The following is a 23,677-nucleotide window of genomic DNA, read 5'->3' on the forward strand; positions in this document are numbered from 1 at the left end:
ATGCACAGATAGATAGAGAGGCACTATCACTGGTGGCTGGGGTGAAAAAATTTCACCATTATTTATTGGGACGCCCCTTCCAATTAGTTACAGACCACAAGCCTCTATTGGGTCTATTAGCCACTGGTCGCCCTACCCCTCCATTCATGTCTCCACGAATGTCCAGGTGGGCAATATTCTTAGCGGGGTATGACTATGTACTTGTCCATAAGGGGGGTTCATTGATCAACCATGCAGACGGACTTAGCCGCTGCCCTTTAGGTCTGCGGGTTGAAGACCCCGCTCCGGTAGCTGATGTCCTGCTTATAGACTTACAAACTGACCCCTTAGTGACTGCACATGAAGTAGCCATTGAAACCAGAAAAGATCCGTTATTGCATAAAGTATTACAATTTATTCTAAAAGGATGGCCCCCTAATGGAGAAGACCATGGTGTTTCAGAGTACAAGACAAAACGCTTAGAGCTCTCTGTGATGCATGATTGTGTTCTGTGGGGAGACAGAGTAATCATTCCCCCAAACCTCAGATTACAGGTTATGAAAATGTTACACAAAGGTCACCCGGGAGTGGTCAGGATGAAGGCCCTGGCCAGGGGATATGTATGGTGGCCTGGTATGGATAAGGCTATTGAAGATTGGGTGGCCACTTGCACACAATGCCAGGAATCTCGGCCAAATCCTCCTAAAACCTCCCCTGCAGAGTGGGACTTGCCTAAAAGCCCTTGGTCCCGAGTGCATATAGACTTAGCAGGGCCAGTGGGAAATAATATGTTCCTCATTGTAGTAGATGCGTACTCCAAATGGTTGGAAATTATGGTGTTGGGGTCCACTACATCACATACTGTTATAAGAGCTTTAAGAAAATTGTTTGCAACTCACGGGTGCCCAGACGTCCTGGTGTCGGACAATGGGCCCCAATTCACGTCCACACAATTCAGGGAATTCCTAGCACACTTGGGGGTCAGACACGCATTAACATCAGTCCACGCAGCATGGGCTAACGGCATGGCTGAAAGGTATGTCCGAGTGGCCAAAGAGGCCATTAAAAGGTCCGCGCCAGGGGAAATACAAGAGAGGCTGGACACCTTCCTTCTGGCTCAACACATTACACCTAGTGTTTCTACCAACAAGAGTCCAGCTGAGCTATTGATGGGAAGGAGATTGAGGTCCCCTCTGGACAGACTGCACCCCTCTTTTGTGCAACATAAAAGTGTTATTATATCTATGCCAGAAAGAGAAGTATACATTGGCCAGCACGTGTTTGTCAAAAATTTTGACAGGGGAAAGCAATGGGAACGTGGCACAGTAATTGACAAAACTGGACCAAAAACCTACAAAATCACTTTACTAGATGGTCGTCTCTGGCAACGTCATATAGACCATATTAGGGGCAGGCAAGAGACACCAGGGAGTCCACAACAGGGGGACGATAATAATGGGATCTCTACTCATTCACTCCCTGCAGGGAGTTATAACAGGCTGAGCAGGAATCGGGCAGAAACCGAACAGATAGAATGGGACTTACCTGGACATACTGCCCTCTCCAGCGCTGCCCCTTCTGTACAGCACGCCAGCCGTGGAGATTCGTATTCCTCTGGACAGGAAGAACCTTCCTCTTCCGTTGATTCACAAGTCTTCCAGGAGCCTCGTCGGTCCGACAGAACACCCAGAAGACCTGCGCGGTTAAATGATTACATTACCTATTTGTCCGAATAAATCATTATACAATAAACTAACCAGAAGGGGAGGGGTGTTATGTATTAGATAATAATATTAGGAATTGTTCCTGGGTAGAATATGACTCTTGTTGTTAAGCAGAACTAAGTAGAAGTACTGTAAATGTTTACCTGTTGCTGATTGGCTGTTGTATTCTGGTGCCAAGATTAAGGAGCTGTCAGCCGCCGCTGTTGCTGGGGCGAGTTCATATAAATAGCGCGGCTCCCGGTCTTACGCGTCTTTCTGTTAGTGAAAGTGCGGCTGAGAGAAAGTGTTACAGCCGCTTGTTAATGCCTGTAGAAAATAAAAGGAATTTCATTGGAACCGTGTATTGCATCTATTACAATGATGATTACTATTACAACTGTAGTGTATAGAAAAGGAACCACAAACAAACAAACAAACTGTCTGTCTGTGTGTCTGTGTGTGTGTGTGTGTGTGTGTGTGTGTCAAATGTTTTTTTAGCTGGAATTTTAAAATTAAGGGAGACTAGGATGGTCCCATTTCGGCCTTGTTCTGGCCTCATCAGCTAGCCACACCCTTCCTTACTGGGATTTGATCCTGTGGACTCTGCCTTGTAAGGCAGAAACTTAGCAGAGGTGCTATCAGATCAGATCCCTTCCAGCTGTGTACCAGGGAGGGGCTATATATATTTTTTGTTTTGTTTTTTATGTCGGATCACCCTGGTATATTTCAAGGAACGTCACAGCTCCTTTTTTGCCTCTAGGCCCAACCCAGGGCCACTTCAAGGCAGAAGTGCCTTGAAGTGGCCCTGGGTTGGGCCTAGAGGCAAAAAAGGAGCTGTGACGTTCCTTGAAATATACCAGGGTGATCCGACATAAAAAACAAAACAAAACACACACACACACACACACACACACACACACACATATATATATATATATATGGGTACCCTTATTTTAAAATATTAAAGATTATACTAAACACTACCATGTGAAATAATATTGATCAGAATTTTCAGGAGATAGCAAATATCTCACATACTAATATCCCATATTCAATTTTCCCTATTAAAGTTCTGTTACATTCACTGGAATTTATTTTGGGGGAAATGACTAGTAGAGCAGGCATGATACCTGTCTGACAAATAAGAATTGAAAAGCTTACACATTTTGAAGGCCTCAGCAAGTGGCAGTAAATACCTTATACCCTGTTGTGCTGATCTCTGCATTTTCAACCTAACAGTGTGATAGTATATGATTACATAAGCAATACTGTTATCTTGAACCCTCTAGGCAAGAAAAAGAGTTTACCTAAAATTTTATCTTTTAAAAGAGACTCTTTACACATGTTGATTTTTAGCATAATAGTCTGTCCCATAAAGTCACATTGACTGGAATGCTCAAATAGTGTAGTAGTCTGTGCTCATTGGAAATGTTTATCAGACAAAACCATTCCTTGTGTAATCATTGCTAGTAGACAGTTATATTTTCAGCTTAGTAAGCACTTCCTGTATCACTAAGCCTTTAACATATGGTTTCACCATGCACTGTCTCAGTTATAAAAAAAATGAGCCTCGGACAAACAGCCTGATTTTTCTCTGTAGTCTTGAGAAATACCACTCTGAGGTTAAGCTGCTTCACCAAAATATGCCTTATGTAGATGAAAAACCGCCATACAACTAAAATATGCTTAGATTCTCAGACCATATGTAAATTCAATTATTGTTAAGGGAACGTTGGGAAGAAAGTTGTTCTGAGCAGTGTTCCCTCTAATTTTTTTTTGGGGGGGGGGGCGGAAAGTATAGTGTCTGAGCGGCAGTCCCTTCGGGACTGGGCGGCACAAAAATAATAAATAAATAAACAAACAAATAAAAAACCCACCCTGTTTTGCCTCAGAGAATTTCAAAATAAAATACTGTACTGTGTGTCTATAACAGTGAGCTCATAATAGGGCAACTCTATCAATATCAAAATGCCACTTAAATAGTTGAGCTAGTTTCAAACTAGATTTTGATTTTCTTTCTCTTTTCCTTACTCCCATTCTTTTTCTTTCTCTTTTCCTTCCTCTCTTTTTTCTATCTGTTTCTCTCTCTTCCTCTCTTCCTCTCTCTCTCCTTCCCTCTCACTCTTTCCCTCTCGGCTTCTGGGCAGGTTTGGAAAACTCTGAGTTGATGATGATTTTTAAGTGAGTGATTGCTCACTGCTCAGCTTAGAGGGAACTATGGTTCTGAGTCTATTGGTGATGTGAAGTTTATTTATGTGATTCCTAGATACTAAATACAGCGATAATATAAATTGTCTCTTCTTCTCTCTTGATTGGTATCTGAAGATTGAAAAGTAAGTGTTCTGTTTGGGTTCCCCCAGACGTCAACACCAACTAAAAAGAGTAGCCAGACACGCTGGTAAAAAGCAAAGTCATTTTATATCTTTGAAAACAAACACAGATAACAAAAATTGTTCTTACAAACTGGAATGCTATGCAGCTTCACAGAAGAGTCACGATGGCCAGACAATACAACAGGCTTCTTGCTGGCACACACACCACTGTAGATAATAAAACCCACGCCTCCCCCAAGTTTTCAGCCTTCGAGGCCACAAGCCAGAATCAGAGACGCCAAGGATCAAAGCAAGGTCACAGGACTCCCAAAAGATAACTCTCCACAATACAGGAAGGGCGGGCCTGCCTTTTCAACCTTTCTGAGGAGAACCACACCCAAACCCAGCTGTTGCCTATTAGGGATGGAAATACTTGGCTAATTGTCCCCTTCGTTGTGCTGCCCTTCTCTGCCTCATATCTATGATGGCTTGTGCGTTCTCATCTAATGACTCCAGGCTACTCGCTGGGGAGAGCTCCCCCCCGGGGGTCTCAGGCTGTTCACCCTCCTCCTCGTCCTGACATTCCTCTTCCCCGTCTGCCTGGTCCTCCTCCTCCTGTTCCTTGTCCTCCCCCTCTGAGCATGGAGCCGGCAGAGTTCCAGCCGTTCCCTGAGGAGCCTCAGACTGAATCACAACAGTAAGGAGTAAGAGTGAACATTTCTGAAAGCATGGATCAGTAGTGGAACTGAAAGTCTATTCCTGAACACATGTCAGAACATAAGCAATGCCCTTCTGGATTAGACAGACCCCTTTCCCATCTGAGTCCTTCGGGATTGGGCGGCATAGTAGTTGGATAGATAGATAGATAGATAGATAGATAGATAGATAGATAGATAGATAGATAGATAGATAGATAGATAGATAGATAGATAGATAGATAGATAGATAGATAGATACGGACAGAACCACTAACTATTCTAGCCTTAGCACAGTGGTTCTCAATCTTGGGGTCGGGACCCCTTTGGGAGTGGAACGACCATTTCACAGGGGTCGCCTAAGACCATGGGAAAAGACAAATTTCCAATGGTGTTAGCAACTAAAGCTTCTATTCTGGGTTTTTTAGTCGTTTTAGTATTGGATTTACATGCTGTTTTTTATTATTGTTGTTAGCCGCCCCGAGTCTACGGAGAGGGGCGGCATACAAATCCAATAAATAAATACATACATACATACATACATACATACATACATACATACATCTCGGAACATATTTTTTCAATCCAACCAATCAGGCGTTTACAGGGGGGTGTCCCTCTGACCTCTTGCCAATCAGCTTAAAGATCTGTTGGAAGAATTGACGCTAAACTTATAGTTGTGGGTCACCACAAGATGAGGAACTGTATTAAGGGGTCGCAGCATTAGAAAGGTTGAGAACCACTGCCTTAGCAGATAGTCTTCAGAGGCAGTCATATTGCTTTCAGGTTTAATAGCCATTGATTGTCATGATTTCAGTGAATTGCACCAACCCTTTTTTGAAGTCAGTTGAGTTGATATCCAGCACCAAAATCTAGTGGTAATTCATTAGGCATCTAGTGGTCATGAATTCCAGATTTAAATTATGTCTTGTATAAACATACATTTGTATCATAGGATTAAATTCTGTTAGATGACTTCTGATTCTAATATTTGGGAAAGAAAAAATAGCTTTTCTTTGTTTTTACTGTATGTAATGTTAGACATTTCATTACAATTCCTTATTTGCTGCTTCTCTAGTCTAAAAAGCCCCAAATATCACAGCTTTTCCTCTTAGAGAATCTGGTTCAACTGCTTGCTCGTTTTTGTTGGCTTTTCTGAACCTTCTCTAATTCTCCACATCCATTTCGAGGCACAACAAACAGAACTGCACACAACATTCTATGTGCACTCACACCACTGACTTATAAAAAGGCATTATGATGTTGGTATCTCTATTTTCAATACTTTTCTTATTATATCTAGCATTATGTTAAACCTTTTTTCAGCTGGTGTACATTGTACCTTGACCAAGCTCTTTACCATTAGTTCAGGATCTGTTTACTCATCAGTCACCATCATTTCTGATCTCATTTGTTTGTATGTATAGTTAGGATTTTGGCACCATTTTGCTCACTTTGAATAACTTGCCATTTTGATGCTCCCTCCTCTATAAAAATTGCCTTCATTTTAAATGTATGCCTAGTACAATATATTTTATAATATTTCATTCTTAGGCTTCTATGATTGGACTATAGGATAATACTGAAATAATAAAAAGTAGTACCTCCCCTTATCTGTTTTCTTCACCCCGTGCTCAGGAATCTATAAAATTTGGAATAAATCAAATAGATTTTATACTTTAAGGCGCATGCGGGGGGGGCAGGGAAGAGTTTGTGCATTTATTATGATATACAGTGATCCCTCGATTAGTGCGGGGGTTACGTTCCAAGACCTCCCGCACTAATCAATTTTCCGCGGTATAGTGGTGCGGAAGTAAAAACATCATCTGTGCATGCGCACCCTTTTTCCATGGCCGCGCATGCGCAGATGGTGGAGCCGGGGAGCGACGAAAGTGCGGAGGCTGGCAATGGTTGTTTTTAATGTCGGCCACCCACCCACGCCTCCAGCCTCCTCGCCGCTACCCCCCGTCCACCCGATTTGCCCCTCTCACCGGCTTTCTTGGGGCACAAGTCCTCTTGCAGCAGCGCTGGCGGCAACAGCTTCTCAGCGTTTAGAATGCCCGCCTCCTTCCTTCCCTCCCTCCTTCCGTCCCTGATTTCTTCCCTCCCTCCTTCCTTCCCTCCTTCCTTTCTTAAAAAGCACTTAAACAATGACAGAATAAAAAACCCCAGCCCTCATCTGTGTTTGAATTTCATTCACTCAGTCATTCATTCATTCTTCTGTATGCCACTCAGTCCCAACACTTTTAACCCACAAATTACCATTTCCCATCCCCTTAATTACCATTTCCCCTTCCCATTACCTCTACCTGTACCTGTACTGTACACATTGAATAAGACACTTAGTCATCCTTATTATAATGATAACAATATTTATTTACATATTTATATTTTTTTGGGGGGGGGTTAGCATAACTAGGATAACTCGGGATCTTCTTCTATCACCATTTCTACAATGGACACTGCAGGTGTAGAAAAAAAACGCGGACTATTTTTAAATGTATTATTTTTTGAAAAACCGTGGTATAGCGTTTCGCACTAATCGAGACCGCACTAATCGAGGGATCACTGTACCAGTAGATGCAAATCTAGTGGTCTGTAATAGCTATAAATATATTGTGGTTGGCTTATACTTAAACTGAAGATGATTTTAATAGGGAAACAGGTATCAAAATGGCAAATATTATACAATGTGAGCACATTAGTGCCAAAAGATTTTAAAGCAGAGAGAGAATTATCTTACCCTTCCTTGCATTTTTTTGTGAATTGGAATCTATATCGCTGAATGTATATCAAAATAAAGAAGAAAAAACTGAATTAAGAAAATATGGCATCTAAAACTGGGAAAGGGAAAATTGTAAAGATTTGAGCAAAAACCAGTCTACTGTAGAAATTTCTCAGAGTTTGAAAGCATCCATTGGAATTTCCTAAATACCTGTGCCATTTCATAAGAAGAATTTCCACATTGGGATAGCCATAATTTGGCCACTAGTACCACTGAGTACTATTAGGTAAGTGCTGTTATAAAGTGCAAATAATACACTTTATTATTTGAGTGTCCTATCCATATTACTAAGTGCACTGAGGGACATGTATTTAAATCATGGAACATATATTTATAACAAAAGCACTTATATCAGCAGCTGCACAAGTCATTTCTGTATTTGTTCTTAAATGTCCCAGACTTAATCTCTAAATCAGTGCTGGTGATCTTTTTTTTTTGCTTGGATGCCAAAAGTGTGTGTGTACGTGATAGCACACATGCGCATGACCACACCGATAATTCAGTGCCCTTATCCATGCATGCATGCATAACTTTCCCGCACTGCCCCCTGCGCATGCACTCAGACTCACTGAAGCCTCTGGACTTTCAGAGACCCGTTGGGCCATTTTTCACTGTCACTAGGCTTCATGTAAGCCTCTTGAAGCCTTGGAAAGGCCAAAAACAGCCCAACAGGCCTACCGGAAGTTTGGAAATGAATTTCCGATAGCCTCGTTGGGTCAATTTTTTACAATCCACATATTCCAGAGGATTTCCTGAAGCCTGGAGAGGGCAAAAACGTCTCTGTGCCCACCAGAACACAAAATAATCAGCTGGCCATCTTGCATATTTATTTATTTATTTATTTGTTTATTCAATTTTTATGCTTTCCTTCTCCTTAGACTAAGGGCGGCTTACAACATGTTAGTAATAGCACTTTTTAACAGAGCCAACATATTTCCCCCAAAATCTGGGTCCTCATTTTACCCACCTCGGAAGGAAGGAAGGCTGAGTCAACCTTGAGCCAGTGATGAGATTTGAACCGCTGACCTACAGATCTACAGTCAGCTTCAGTGGTCTGCAGTACAGCACTCTACATGCTGTACCACCCTGGCTCTGGAACTGACATAGGGCCACTCCTAATAAGCTCTCATATAAGACCTGTAGTACACATTCCATAAATTTGCCATTGCATCTCTAAATTATATTGCAATTTTTAATCTCCTTAAGTAACTTAGTAATTACATCAATTCATTTCAGTAGCTTAGAACATAGGATCATATGTTTTGAGCTATAGATCAGCTTTCTCTGAAGTACTTTCTAGAATATTGAATTTCAACTCCTATAGGTCACAGATAGCATGTGCTTGTTTGGGATTGTGAGAGTTGAGATCCAATACATCTGAAAAGGCCCAAGATGAGAAAGATTTCAGAAGCCTCCAGATCCTTTCAAAAAATAAGATTAAATACTTTAGGAAAGCGTAGGTTTGGAATACTTTCACAGGCTCCTGTAGCATCAACTAATAGCAAAAACTATTGGAAAACTGGATCTTAGACAATGTAAACTAGTTTATGCCAAATGTCTTTTGAAATCTATTCAAGAATCTGCTTAGCTGACATTTGTGGTTGAGTCAGTGTGTCAGTGGGAATGATAAAATGTTCAATATATCAAATCAGATTTCACAGTTGCTTTTGTAATCGAGGTGACGTACAAATAGATTAAATAAATATGTGTTCATTTAAATCTGATTAATCTTGTGGCTTTCCAGCTTTTATTGATTGGAGTTGTCATTGGATTCTAGAAACAATGATGAACTTGTAATTATTTTTTTGTCTTCAAGACAAAGGTTAAAATAATCCATTGATATTTACTAAGGAATATTATTTAAAGATGAAATTATAGTTTGCCTGTTGCCTGGTAGATACAGTTTGCAGTATTGCTTATAAATTGTATCATTTAGGAGTAATGTGGATTATAGTCCAACACATCTGGAAACTATCCATTGAATGTGGTTGCTTTAGAAAGAAATTGCACAATCTGACATGAATCAAAATAATAGCAACAGATTGGAAAACCTACAGAATAAAATTGTCCTTTTTGTAATCTGGTGTTTCTAACTGAATTCAATTTAAACATATAAGAGAAAAAGTGGACGAGAAGGAGATAATCAAATAATAGGAACTCTCCAGATAAGATACCATCATTTAAAATATAAGGTGACACAAATTCCTTACTTTTTAAAAGTTTTTAAAACAGAAAATCTATGTGGGGAAAAGCTATATATGTTTGTAAATAACTACTGAAATAATTAAGATTTAAAGTAATTATTCCAATCTGTACTTAATTGGATTTAATTTTTTCCCTACAATTTCACTGTTCTGAATCCTTATGCAATACATAAGGATATCCATGATAGTGCATGAGCATAGTTTAAAAAAGGTTATGCAACGCAAATGTGATAGTCTTTAAAACGCCACAATATACACGGTTATTTTCACCGAATAAGAGGCAACCGAACTTGAAAATCCAGAAGACCCTTTATGTAATTGTATATAATTTTTCCCTCTTTTCAAAGTGGTTGATGTTCAGAAACCTTCCCCTAAAACTTTGCTAATCTCTGAAGTTGATTTTTTCCAAATCAAAATTGATCCTTCTTTTTGCTAATATATTTATTTTTTTCAACACTGAAATTCTAATGTTCCGTAGCAATTTGGATTCATTCATAAAGATTAAAAATAATTTTCTTCCACAATACTTTGGCAGCCTCTAATTAAGAGTAGCATGCATTACCTTTTAAATCCAAGTGATGAGATTTTGCTATTTGTTCCCTTTTTACAGGTTTTATTTACACAGGAGAAGTTGTGCATCAGATGTTAACAGCAACACAGTATATTGCACCCTTGATGGCCAATTTTGACCCCAGCGTTTCAAGAAATTCTACTGTAAGATACTTTGATAATGGTAAGCATGAATATTTTTCTTCTGATTACTTTTAGTTTAGCTGCTGTTTGTTTTCCTTTGTAGAAAATTACACAATGGGTTGATCATAATATTTAACTCTTTAAAATGGTATACATTTAATTAGCTATTCCTTGCATATAAGAATTCAGTTAAAATTTTGTTGGTAGAGTCTCTTGGTATGTATTATCCTTTATTATAATCCATAAAAGCTATAAAAACTATAGCTGTTATATAGAATTTCCATTAGCATTGTTTTAAAAAGCAAATCTATAGTGTTCTTTTTAGTACTATCTGCATAATAAATATCCATTAATGAAGTAAACACATTTTTTCTTAGTGTCATATTTTATACAGATGCATAGTATAAAAACACAGAGATTAATAAACTTCATAAAGATAATTGAAGTGTCAGTACTGTATAATATTTGAATAACTATGCCTTTATTTACTGCTCTCAAAGGTCAATATCTGACATAAAATTTTAAGATGCAGAAACAAAATCCAATTTAGTTGGAGGAACCATATAAAGACTATATATATATTTGAGTTAATTAAGCCATCCACTCTGTCATAGATTTACAAAACATAAAAGTAGGAAAGAATATTGTAAATCATTTAATCCAGCTCGCTACATTGCAGCCTTGATGGCCAATTTTGACCCCAGCATTTCGAGAAATTCTACTGTAAAATACTTTGATAATGGTGAGCATGAATATTTTTGTTCAGATTACAGATTACTTAATCAGAATCCACTACTGTAAAATATTCCTGGCAGCCATACTACCAAAATTTTCAGCAAAAGGCAATCTACCACCATTCTAGGTAGAATGCACAACTTGTTTACAACTCTCCTTCTCACATTCAGATTTTTAATTCTAATCTTTATTTATTTATTTTGTAAAACATGTACAAGATAGTAGGTATGGTATAGATACAGACATAAAGAAAAGCAAATTAGGTACAGGGGACGGCACCCTGGTATAGACATAATCAAAAGCAAAGTAAGGTGGTGCGCTTATGTACGCTCCTTACAGACCTCTTAGGAATGGGTGAGATCTACTGTTGATAGCCTAAGGTTAAAGTTTTTGGGGTTTGGGGAAGAAACCACAGAGTCAGGTAGTGCATTCCAGGCATTGATCACTCTGTGGCTGAAATCATATTTTCTGCAGTCGAGTTTTGAGCGGTTTACATTGAGTTTTAATCTATTGTGTGCTTGTGTATTGTTGTTGTTGAAGCTGAAGAAATCATTGACAGGTAGGACATTGTGGTAGATGATTTTATGAACTACATTTAGATCAGATTGAGAGCGATGTAGCTCTAAGCTATCTAAACCCAAAATTTCAAGTCTGGTTGCGTAAGGAATTTGGTTGTGAGCAGAGGAGTGAAGGACTCTTCTTGTGAAATATTTCTGGACTCTCTCAATTGTATTAATATCCAATATGCAGGCAACCTGTATTCAAGAGTTGGTCTGGCAAATGTTTTGTATGCTCTGGTTATCAGTGCGATATTGCCAGAGGAAAAGCTATGTAAGATTAGGTTAACAACTTTTAGTGCCTTTTTGGCGATGTTGTTACAATGGGGTCTGGTACTCTAGTCATTAGATATGAGTACTCCAAAGTCCTTAACAGAGTAGGGGACATCTGCAAAGTTGTGTCCTCCAAGTTTGTATTTTGTGTTCTGATTCTTTTTGCCAGTGTCTAAGACAGAACATATGTTGGTTGAGATTTGAAGTTGCCAGTTATCAGACCATTGTGATATGTGGTCTAGGTCTTTTTGAAGGGGAGCAGAATTGTTGGTGGTGTTGAATAGTTTAATATCATCAGCCAAGAGAACACAGTTGCTTATAATTGATCACAAAAGTTGTTTATGTAAAGAATGGTGTTGGTCCTAGAATACTGCCTTGAGAGACATTACTGTTCACAGGTGCAGGATTTGATAGGGCATTCCCTATTAACCATTTGTTGTCTGTTTGACAAAACACAGTTATCCAATCATGAAGGGGACCAGAAATGCTATAAGATTTTAGTTTATGTAGTTTGTCGTATACTATTGAATCAAAAGCTTTACAAAAGTCTATGTAAATTGCATCTATTGATTTATCTTGATCGAATTATAATATCCATATATTTTTGCAGTGTAGGAGTTGCAGGTTAAAGGGTTTTTTTCCTGAAACCAATTGTTTATTTGAGGGTAGGTTGCTAGTTTCAAGGTAGAGGGTAAAGGAGTGATTTATGATAGATTCCATGACTTTGCAAGTGACGCAACATAAAAAGATTGGACTGTAATTTTCAACATTGCATGGATCTCCTTTTTTGAAGCTATGGATGACTGGCTAGTGATTATAAGTTGGGTAAGAGACTAGTCCTGAAGGATTTTTAAAAATTTATGCTTAGAGGTTCAGCTATGGATGAGGAGAGCTTTTTTTAAGAAATGCACATAGACCAGTGATGGTGAACCTTTTTTGGTTTGTGTGCCAAAAGGGGACAAGCGTGCACGTGCCCATATCCATTCCCTCTCCCCATGCAAGCACACACTCTTGCATGCTGTCCCTGCACATGCGCACAATCTCCTTTCCATCCTCGCGCATCTGCACAAGCCTTGCTGAACCCTGGGAAGTGAAAAAATGGCCAAAGAGGTAAACCAGAAGTTCAGAAAAATGGACATCTCGTTTGCTTGTTGTGCTGTTTTTTTGCACTTTGGAAGGTTCAGGGAAGCTTCATGAAGCTCCAGAGTGCAAAAAAACAGCATATCAGGCAAACCAGAAGTTTGGAAAATGCACTTCCAGTTTGCCTGTTGTGCTGTTTTTTGCACTCCAGAGCTTCAGGAAGCTTCCCTGAATTCTCCAGACTGCAAAAAACAGCACAATGGCAAACTGGAAGTGCATTTTCAAAACTTCCGGTTTGTCCGTTGGGTGGAGTTTTTTTGCAAATCAGGGGCTTCAGGGAAGCTTCCTTGAAGCTTCCGGAAAGCGAAACAGCCTTTCCCAAAGCCGAAAATCAGCTTGCCAGCACGTACATGTGAGCTGCAGCTAACATAAGTTTTGTTTTTCTGCCAAAGGGACTTTTTGGGGGATTTCAGGGTTGTAGTATTCTTTTGGGGTAGGTTTTTTTTTCTTGATTTTGGTGATAATTAGTGGTACATATAATTTAATGAGCAAAAGGATATTGTAATAATCTTCAGAAGTATTACAGTCAGAGATGAGAGGTCATTATTTATGATATCATAGTTGGCTTGTAATTGTTGTAATTGTTTATCCTTTTATTTTGGTTATTTTTATAAGGACGTATATTGAGACAAAAATCAATCATACTATGGTCACTGTTGAAAAGGGCTTGTAATCCATAAATTGAATGTAAACTGTTGCAGAAGAGATCAAAACAATTGTTGAGTCTAGTATTGTTTATTACTAGCTGTTCAAGCCCTAGATTAATAATAGCATTGTAAAGGGTTGGGTGTATGAGTTTGGTTATACATTATTTAGGGTCCAGATAATATGAAGTAGATTGAGGTTGCCAAGAAAAATGGAAGGATGTGGGTAGGAGGCTGCTCATGTTAGTAATGAAGTTAGTTTGTTAGCATTTGTGATGTTGTAATCAGGGCTCTGTAGTATAGTAGGAAGCAAAGTGTGATATTTAAGGTCAGGAGGAGGAGTTTGGTATTTTGTTCACAATGCTTCTTGCATTCATTAGTTTGCACTTAAGATCAGTAATGGGTGCTTGATGAGGGATTGGGTGATGAGGGATTAGTTTGGGATGATGGGGGGTTGGATGCTGGATGTTGGATTGTGGAACTTCGGTTTGATGCAGTTAGCATGGTAGTTGATGTATAGGTCAATATATCTTGGTCTTTTTAGATCTGCTCAGAGTCCATGAGAGCGGATTCAGTGAAGAATGGATAGATCAGGCCGTGAATGAAGTTTTATGGGATTGGAGTCATTTCTGGTAATAGAGTTTATAGTATGGATGAATTTATGTTTGATGGATTCATCCACGCAAACTACTGTACAGAATCATGGGGCCACCAAGCCATCTTAAACTCGGGGCCATCTTTAGAAACATCAATGATGTCTTCAGAGGAGATTTTTGGTCAATCAGATGATTTAATGAGGCCAATCAAAATATCAAATAATATAATCAAGCTGTAATTAATCAAGGCATAAGTTATTAATTGTTCAATTGTCAAATTGCCAAATTCAATCTTTGTCCTCTTTTAAACAATGAAAATATCTTCTGAGTAATTTTTAGTTATTGATAGATGGCTATCTAACTCGTCTTAATTTTCTCTTTTATTAGCTAACCATCTCAGCTCATTAATCCCTCCATAAGGTTTGGCTTTTACCTCCATCTTACTTGCTGTTCTCCAGCTTTTTCATTCCTATAAACTTTTGGTTAATCTGAAATATTGATTGGATTTAGATTTTTTTAAAACATTAGAATTAGAAGAACAAACATTATAGTTACAATATTCATATTCAGTAGAATTATTGCTGATTTAATAGCTTGAGTTTTGAAAAAATAATAGGTTTATCTACTTTTTAGCCTAGAGAGAAAAAAATAATTTTGTTAGTATAGCGGCAAAGAGATTCCCTGCAAATTACAATCATAACAATAAAAAATTCACAGTAAACATACAGTAGTACATGTATATAGATTAGTTTATATACATATTCTATGGTTATATAACTATATATACTTTACCCACCTTTAAGTAATCTTCAAAAATGTTTCTTTTAGTTCTGCAAACTTTAGGTTTAAGTACTGGGAGAGCCCACATTCAGTTAGATGTGATTATGTTGTCCTTTGCAAGATAAGTTATGGTTTTATATACAGTGTTCCCTCGATTTTTGCAGGGGATGCGTTCCGAGACCATCCACGAAAGTCAAATTTCCGCGAAGTAGAGATGTGGAAATAAATACACAATTTTTGGCTATGGATAGTATCACAAGCTATCCCTTAACACTTTAAACCCCTAAATTACCATTTCCCATTCCCTTAACAACCATTTACTCACCATTATTACTGGTATTCACCACTGAATAAGACACTTAGTGATCCTGATATATATAAACATAATTATTTATTAACAATAATTTTTTGTTATTTATTTGCCTATATTCTGACAAATTTTGAATTTAATTTGATTGTAACCCCCCCCCCCCCAAAAGGAAGACACACAAAGGGATTGCTGAAAGAAAAATGGCATGGTTTCTGCAAAGGCAAATCATGTCTTACTAACTTGTTAGAATTCTTTGAGGGTATAAATAAACACACAGATAAACGGGACCCAGTTGATATTGTATATCTTGACTTTCAAAAGGCTTTTGACAAAGTCCCTCACCAAAGGCTTCTAAAAAAGCTCTTCAGCCATGGAATTAGAGGACAGGTCTTGTCCTGGATTGGTAACTGGCTAAATTGTAGGAAGCAAAGGGTGGCAATAAATGGACAATTCTCTGGATGGAAAGAAGTAAGAAGTGGCGTATCCCAAGGTTCAGTTTTGGGACCTTTACTTTTTACTTTTTATTCATTAATGATCTGTATGTAGAAGTAAATAGTGAGGTAGCAAAGTTTGCTGACGACACTAAATTGTTCCGGGTAGTGAAAAGTGAAACTGATTGTCGGGAGCTCCAGAAGGATCTCTCGAAATTGAGTGAGTGGGCAACAAAGTGGCAATTCCATTTTAACCTAAACAAGTGCAAAGTTATGCACATCGGGACAAAGAACCCCAATTATACCTACCAACTGATGGGGACAAAACTTTCCGAGACAACCCAAGAAAGGGATCTTGGAGTTTTGGTGGATAGCTCAATGAAGATGTCAACCCTGTGCGCAGCAGCAGTAAAAAAAAAAAAAGCAAATTCCATGTTTGGCATGATTAGGAAGGGAATCAAAAATAGGTCAGCAAGCATTGTATTGCCTCTGTACAAATCGATGGTGAGACCACACTTGGAGTACTGTGTACAGCTCTGGACACTGCACCTCAAGAAGGATATAATCGAACTGGAAAAGGTGCAAAAAAGAGCAACAAGAATGATAAAGGAAATGGAGCACCTCCCTTATGATACCAGGTTGCAACGTCTTGGTCTCTTCAGCCTTGAAAGACGGCGTTTAAGGGGTGACTTGATCGAAGTGTATAAAATCATTCATGGGATAGAAAAGGTGCATAAAGATAAATTATTTTCCCTATCACACAATACTAGGACAAGGGGGCACTCCCTAAAGCTCATAGGTAAGAAAGTGAGGACAAATCAAGGGAAATATTTCTTCACCCAGATGGAAGGCTGAATCAATCTTGAACTTATCAGGATCAAACTCCAGAGTTTGTGCAGATTTTCCCTGCAATACTGCAGGGCTCCTTTTGCAACACAATTATATAGTCTCTACAATGAGAAAGAATTCCCTGGGAGCTATGAAATATAAACTGCTCAAAAAAATAAAGGGAACACAAACAACACAATATAACTCCAAGTAAATCAAACTTCTGTGAAATCAAACTGTCCACTTAGGAAGCAGCACTGATTGACAATCAATTTCACATGCTGTTGTGCACATTCAACTTTGTACAGAACAAAGTATTCAGTGACCATTTTTCATTCATTCAGATCTAGGATGTGTTATTTGAGTGTTCCCTTTATTATTTTGAGTAGTAGTGTATATATACAGTATATTTATAGGGAACCTAAAGAAAATGTGATATACAAATCTAATTAGAATACAGTTTTTTCTTATATTGAATGTACAAATTCCATGTTCTTTGAGCTTATTTTAGATAAGTATTTGTTAGTACTATGGCTCTTTTGCACATTAGTCATTCAATTGACAATGCCCTTAACCTCTATTGTATCTTTTATACCAAAAATGTTATTTCTAATACTTCTAGAAGGTTACTGGGAATTGATTTTTTTCATAAATTAGTTAGAAAACGTTGCAATAATCAAGAATTTTACGTCTCTTTATTATTTTCACTATTTCATTAAACTTTCTGTTTAATGTCTGTTTTAGAAGATAATTACTACTTGAGTTGTAGTAATATGAATACAGTCTTCCCCAATCTAGGCTATGCTAAGTTATGGATTACATTGACAACAGATTATAGATATTCAGGTAATTTTGTAAGATATCAAAGTCAAGGAAGTTGAATTAATTTGTTAAATTGAAATCATATACTTCCTTCCAGTATTTTTGTCTCTTTTCCCCATCTTGATAGGCACTGCACTAGTTGTTCAATGGGATCATGTACATTTACAAGATAACTACAATCTGGGCAGTTTCACATTTCAGGCAACTCTTCTCAATGATGGCCGTATAATTTTTGGCTATAAAGAGGTGAGTCTGATCAGGTAATGAATTATTTCACTTCAGGGTAATAATAAATATCAATACAATATCAATTTTTTACATGGTAAAAATTCTAGATCATTAGTGTTTTAGTTTCTAGGATATAAGATTTACAGATGGATACTACTATAAAATAGAAACCCACAGGTCCCACAGAGTTGGCTTTCTCCAGGTCCCGTCGAATAAACAATGCCGTTTGGCGGGACCCAGGGGAAGAGCCTTCTCTGTGGCAGCCCCGACCCTCTGGAATACATTCCCCCCAGATATTCGAATTGCCCCCACTCTTCCCGCCTTCTGCAAGATGTTGAAGATCTATCTATGTCACCAGGCATGGGGGGACTAACTATCTCTTCCCCCACCACCACCTTTTTTCTGACTGTAATACATGAGAATGGTGTAATTGTGCAGTAACGATTGTTTTTAGTATTTATGGGTTTTAAATTTAGCTTTTTATTTAATATTGGATTTGTACTCTATATATTGTATTATTGTTGTGAGCCGCCCCGAGTCTTCGGAGAGGGGCGGCATACAAATCTAATAAATCTTAATCTTAATCTTTGCCTTCTGTATAAGGAAGAGAGTGCAATGAGATGTAATCAATAGTGGGTTTTAAATCCTATTGCTACCGCTTCCTACTCACGCTATGCACATGAAACACTTCTGCATATGCGGAGAAGCATCTCGGGTGGGTGGGCGGAGACTCCTGCCGCCACTACCAGTTTGCAGAACTAGATTCATCCAGGAGAAACCCACTGCTGGATATAATGGAAAGTAAAGTATTGTTTGTATAATAGGCATGAGCATTGAAACAGAGATAGATGACCTGTACTCATCCAGCTAAATAACAAGTACCACCATTCCTAATGAGCATTCCCATTTATAAATGATGCTGGGAGCTGTAGTTGATCAACATTAGAAGACATCCGATTCTGCACTATTGATTTTAGAAACCACAGATCAAAAGTAGCAAGTCTTAGTACACATGCTTGGTTTACTACTTAATCTTCTATTCATGTGTTCTATTCTGTTCTATATAAACAGAAAATGTTTTGTTATAAAATTAGGAAATGTGGAACTGTTGAGATGACAATGTACATTACATTAGAATGTTCCACACCTTTTGCTTCTGCCTTGATCCATCCAAATTTGATGACTTACTATTTGGCAGCTTACTTTTAAAACATATTGCATTATGTCACCTCATTTGTTAGAACATGTCTTGTTCAGCCCAGGGAAAATTTTACTGGATGAAACAACTATGGATTTTATTCCTGACAAGGAAAATAAAATGGAAGCAAACAAATATTATCGCAAGCATCAAAAATACTAATGTGCTACAGTGAGCTTCAGGTCTTATCATCCATTCATAGTTGTTTCTTATGTTGTGAGCCGCCCCGAGTCTTCGGAGAGGGGCGGCATACAAATCTAATAAAAAATTATTATTATTATTATTATTATTATTATTATTATCATCATTATTATCCTCTCTATTTGCTTGCAAATGGGTTAAATGAATCTGATGATAGTTAATATAAAGCTTTAAAAGGTCTACATTTTAAAATTTTTATATTAGGGAAAACGTATTTCATATTCACTTCAGTTATCTGGATATTATAACAATAGTAGCATTTTTTAGTAATCGTGAAAGATAAAAATGAACAAATGAAGTCAGTAGAGATATCAATAGGGATAAAGAATTTGACTAAAATACGAGTTTGATATCCTGGTTTGATTACTTTTTTTGTTTCCAATATTTTTAATTTTTTTAACTCCACATTCATACATATGTCAATGCATATACCTTTACAAAATATCAATAATATACATATTTACATAAATCTATCTAATATCTTATATTTCCTTATCTGCATCTCTACCATATTAAGAAGTTTTCAGTCTGTATTCTTCTTTTTCTTTCTCTCCCCTCTCACTCTCTCCAACTCTTCCACCTACTTCCCTTCCCTTCTCTCCTTCCTTCCTTCTTTCCTTCCTTCCTTTTTCCAGCTCTTCCTTTCTCCACCTCCTTTCTCTTTCTCCCTCTAGACCAATGGGTCTCAACCTTTCTAATGCCGCGACCCCTTAATACAGTTCCTCATATTGGGGTGACCTCCAACCATAAGCCTAGTGCCAATTTTCCCAACAGAGCTTTAAGCTGATTGGCAGGAAGATCAGAATATAATAAATGCCTGATTGATCGGATAGTAAAAGTATGTTCCAAGGCAGCAGAATAGAAGCTTTAGTTCCTAACACCATGGGAAGTTTGTCTTTTCCCACCTCACATTCTAATAATTTCTTATGTTGTTTTCTAATATGTACTTCTTATAAACAGATATGTCTATTTTTAATTTCTTCAATTTATTAAAAATCTCTTCCTTTTTATAACCGAGTTCAATCCATTTATGTTCATAGAAATCATCTTAATCTCATCTTCCATAATTTCTGTTTTTTTTAATGTTTTAGCAGATATAGTTCTCCACTGCATTTGGAAGGAGAGTCCAACATGGGTAATTCACCAATCCTATTGGTAGAGACTGAGTTCTAATTAACATACTAATTAAGCACCGCCCCCGTGCGGCTCCCATGAGCTCAGTTTTAAAAACTCAGTCCAAGCGTAGAGACTGTTTAAATTATCTTGTAAATAAAGATTGTTTTTACCTTTTGTTTTTAACATATTTCCTTTTGTTTTTCAGATTGCTGAAGAATACTCCGATGGGGTCTCTGCCCTCCGCGGGCACCACCCCCACCAATTTCTCTTCAGGGGCCACTTCCCTCCGAGGGAACTACCCTGGAGAGGAGCAACCCAGCTTGGGGTCCCTGGCCTCCGAGGTCAAACCCAACGAGATAGAGAGGCTAAGGGCTGGACGGATGCCAGCGCCTCTCAGCTGTGCAGCAGCTAACTGCTATGCCGCCACCACCATCATTGCGCCCAGTGAAGCCAGGGAATCGGGAACCAATATCGACTCCAAAGACTACAAACCAGCCTGACTTGGACGGCTGCCAGTGCCTCTCAGCTGAGAGGCAGCTGAGCACTTCACTGCCACCACAGGAGATTAAGGATGATCGGGAGCCGATACCCATCCTGAAGACAAGGAAGTGGCGGGGGACGATATTGGCAGGCCATCAGGCGGAGATTGGGTGGAGCGGCAGAACACTGCATTTCTTCATGTGGAGCCACCATTTTGAACCGTCCCTCCTTCCTGCACCTGCCATTTTTAGGTGAAAGGTGGGAAAGGCTTCCTCATCGACTGAGGAGAGTGAGGGGCATGGCTATGCTGGCGCTGGCTGTGGCAAGGCCAAAGTGTCATTTTGAGCTCGCATTTCACCGAGGGAGCAGCAACTCCAGCCCCAGACTCTGCTACAAAGTTGCCTTGATCCCGGATCCGGGCGGACCTCGACTCCAATTGGAAAACAGAGTCGACTGACAATGAGTTGGTTGAGGTGATTGGGGCCCCTACTTGTCTACCTATCTGGGAAGAGTTTGATCTGGTGACACCTGATGAAGTGGACAAGGCCATTGGAGCTGTGAGTTCCGCCACCTGTTTGCTGGATCCGTGTCCCTCCTGGCTGGTTTCGGCCAGCAGGGAGGTGACACAGAGCTGGGTCCAGGAGATTGTCAACGCTTCTTTGGGGAGGGAGTCCTTTCCGGATCCCTACAAGGAGGCACTTGTGCGCCCCCTCCTCAAGAAGCCTTCCCTGGACCCAGCCATTCTCAACAACTATCACTCAGTCTCCAACCTTCCCTTTATGGGGAAGATTGTTGAGAAGGTGGTGGCGCTCCAGCTCTAGCGGTCCTTGGAATAAGCCAATTATCTAGGCCCTCAACAGTCAGGATTCAGCCCGGCTACAGCACGAAAACTGCTTTGGTCACGCTGATGGATGATCTCTGGCGGGCCCGGGATAGGAGTTTATCCTCTGTTCTGGTGCTTCTTGACCTCTCAGTGGCTTTCAATACCATCGACCATGGTATCCTCCTGCGCCAGGTGGAGGGGTTGGGAGTGTGAGGCACTGTTCTTCAGTGGTTCTCCTCCTACCTCTCCAGTCGGTCACAGTCGGTGTTAGTGGGGGGTCAGAGGTCGACCTCTAGGTCTCTCCCTTGTGGGGTACCTCAGGGGTTGGTCCTCTCCCCCCTGCTATTTAGTATATACATGAAACCACTGGGTGAGATCATTCAAGGGCATGGGGTGAGGTATCATCAGTATGCAGATGATACCCAGCTCTACATCTCCACCCCTTGTCCAGTAAGTGAAGCAGTGGAAGTGATGTGATGGTGCCTGGAGGCTGTTGGGGTCTGGATGGGTGTCAACAGACTCAAACTCAACCCTGATAAGACGGAATGGCTGTGGGTTTTGCCTCCCAAGGACAATTCTATCTGTCCGTCCATCACTCTGGGGGGGACTCATTGACCCCCTCAGAGAGAGTCCGCAACTTGGGCATCCTCCTCGATCCACAGCTCACATTAGAGAAACATCTTTCAGCTGTGGCGAGGGGGGCGTTTGCCCAGGTTCACCTGGTGCACCAGTTGCGGCCCTATTTGGACCAGGAGTCACTGCTCACAGTCACTCATGCCCTCATCACCTCAAGGCTCAACTACTGTAATGCTCTCTACATGGGGCTACCTTTGAAAAGTGTTCGGAAACTTCAGATCGTGCAGAATGCAGCTGCAAGAGCAGTCATGGGCCTCCCCAAATATGCCCATGTTACACCAATACTTCGCAGTCTGCATTGGTTTCCGATCAATTTCCATCACAATTCAAAGTGTTGGTTATGACCTATAAAGCCCTTCATGGCACCGGACCAGATTATCTCAGGGACCGCCTTCTGCTGCATAAATCCCAGCGACCAGTTAGGTCCCACAGAGTGGGCCTTCTCCGGGTCCCGTCAACTAAACAATATTGTTTGGCGGGACCCAGGGGAAGAGCCTTCTCTGTGGCGGCCTCTGCCCTTTGGAACCAACTCCCTCCAGAGATTAGAATTGCCCCCACCCTCCTCACCTTTCGTAAGCTTCTTAAAACCCACCTCTGCCATCAGGCATGGGGGATCTGAGATATTCTTTCCCCCTAGGCCTTTACAATTTACACATGGTATGTTTGTATGTATGTTTGGTTTTATAATAAGGTTTTTTTTAGTTATTTTAGTATTGGATTGGATTGTTACATGCTGTTTTTATCATTGTTGTTAGCCGCCCCGAGTCTATTGAGAGGGGCGGCATACAAATCCAATGAATGAATGAATGAATGAATGAATGAATGAATGAATGAATGAATGACTGAATGACTGAATGAATGAAACAAGAGTTAATACTTCCTGACTTTTACACGGACGGCAACCATCCCACAGAGCTCAGATGGCACAAGATAGACGTCAGACAAGCACTGAAAATCTATATTAGAAGGACTGAACCATTCAGGAAGTTGGAAACATTATTTGTCTCTTTTGCATATCAAATGATGGGGTTTGGGGTGTCATCTCAATCCATCAGGCGCTGGCTTTGGGACTGCATTCATGAGGCCTATAAGGCAAGTTCTTGGCCCCCACCAACAGGAGTGACAGCTCACTCGACTCGGAGTGCGGCCACACCAGCACAAGCGTCCATTGAGGACATTTGCCGAGCGGCGACCTGGTCAGCCCCATCCACTTTCATCCATCATTATAAACTGGACTCTTTCACTTCGACAGAGGCATCATTCGGAAGGCGTGTTTTACAATGGGTGTGCTCTTCTCCAGCGACCCTGGCACAGCCTTCTCCCACCCAGGGAACTTGATCTTTGGTATATCCCATGTTGGACTCAACCTTCCAAGTGCAATGGAGAAGAACCATTGTACCTACCTGAATGGTCTTCTCAATGCACTGGAAGGAGAGTCCAAACCCACCTGACATGGCTTTTAGTTCAGGGACGCCAGAGTATTTGGGTTATCGTTAATAGTTCTTGTT

The 23,677-nt window shown here is 39.8% G+C and overlaps 1 protein-coding gene across 5 annotated transcripts in view; it reads left to right on the plus strand.

Annotated features, from left to right (window-relative positions):
* The window catches only part of PLXDC2 (plexin domain containing 2), a 365,033-nt gene that overhangs the window by 258,723 nt on the left and 82,633 nt on the right, over positions 1-23,677 (plus strand). For all 5 annotated transcript variants that reach the window (XM_070726234.1, XM_070726236.1, XM_070726237.1 and 2 more), the window contains 2 exons: positions 10,289-10,411; positions 17,615-17,733. In XM_070726234.1, the coding sequence (XP_070582335.1) occupies positions 10,289-10,411; positions 17,615-17,733 (242 nt within the window). The remainder of the gene's footprint in view (positions 1-10,288; positions 10,412-17,614; positions 17,734-23,677) is intronic.

The sequence above is a fragment of the Erythrolamprus reginae genome, chromosome Z (assembly GCF_031021105.1).
Source record: "Erythrolamprus reginae isolate rEryReg1 chromosome Z, rEryReg1.hap1, whole genome shotgun sequence".
NCBI classification, from domain to species: Eukaryota; Metazoa; Chordata; class Lepidosauria; order Squamata; family Dipsadidae; genus Erythrolamprus; species Erythrolamprus reginae.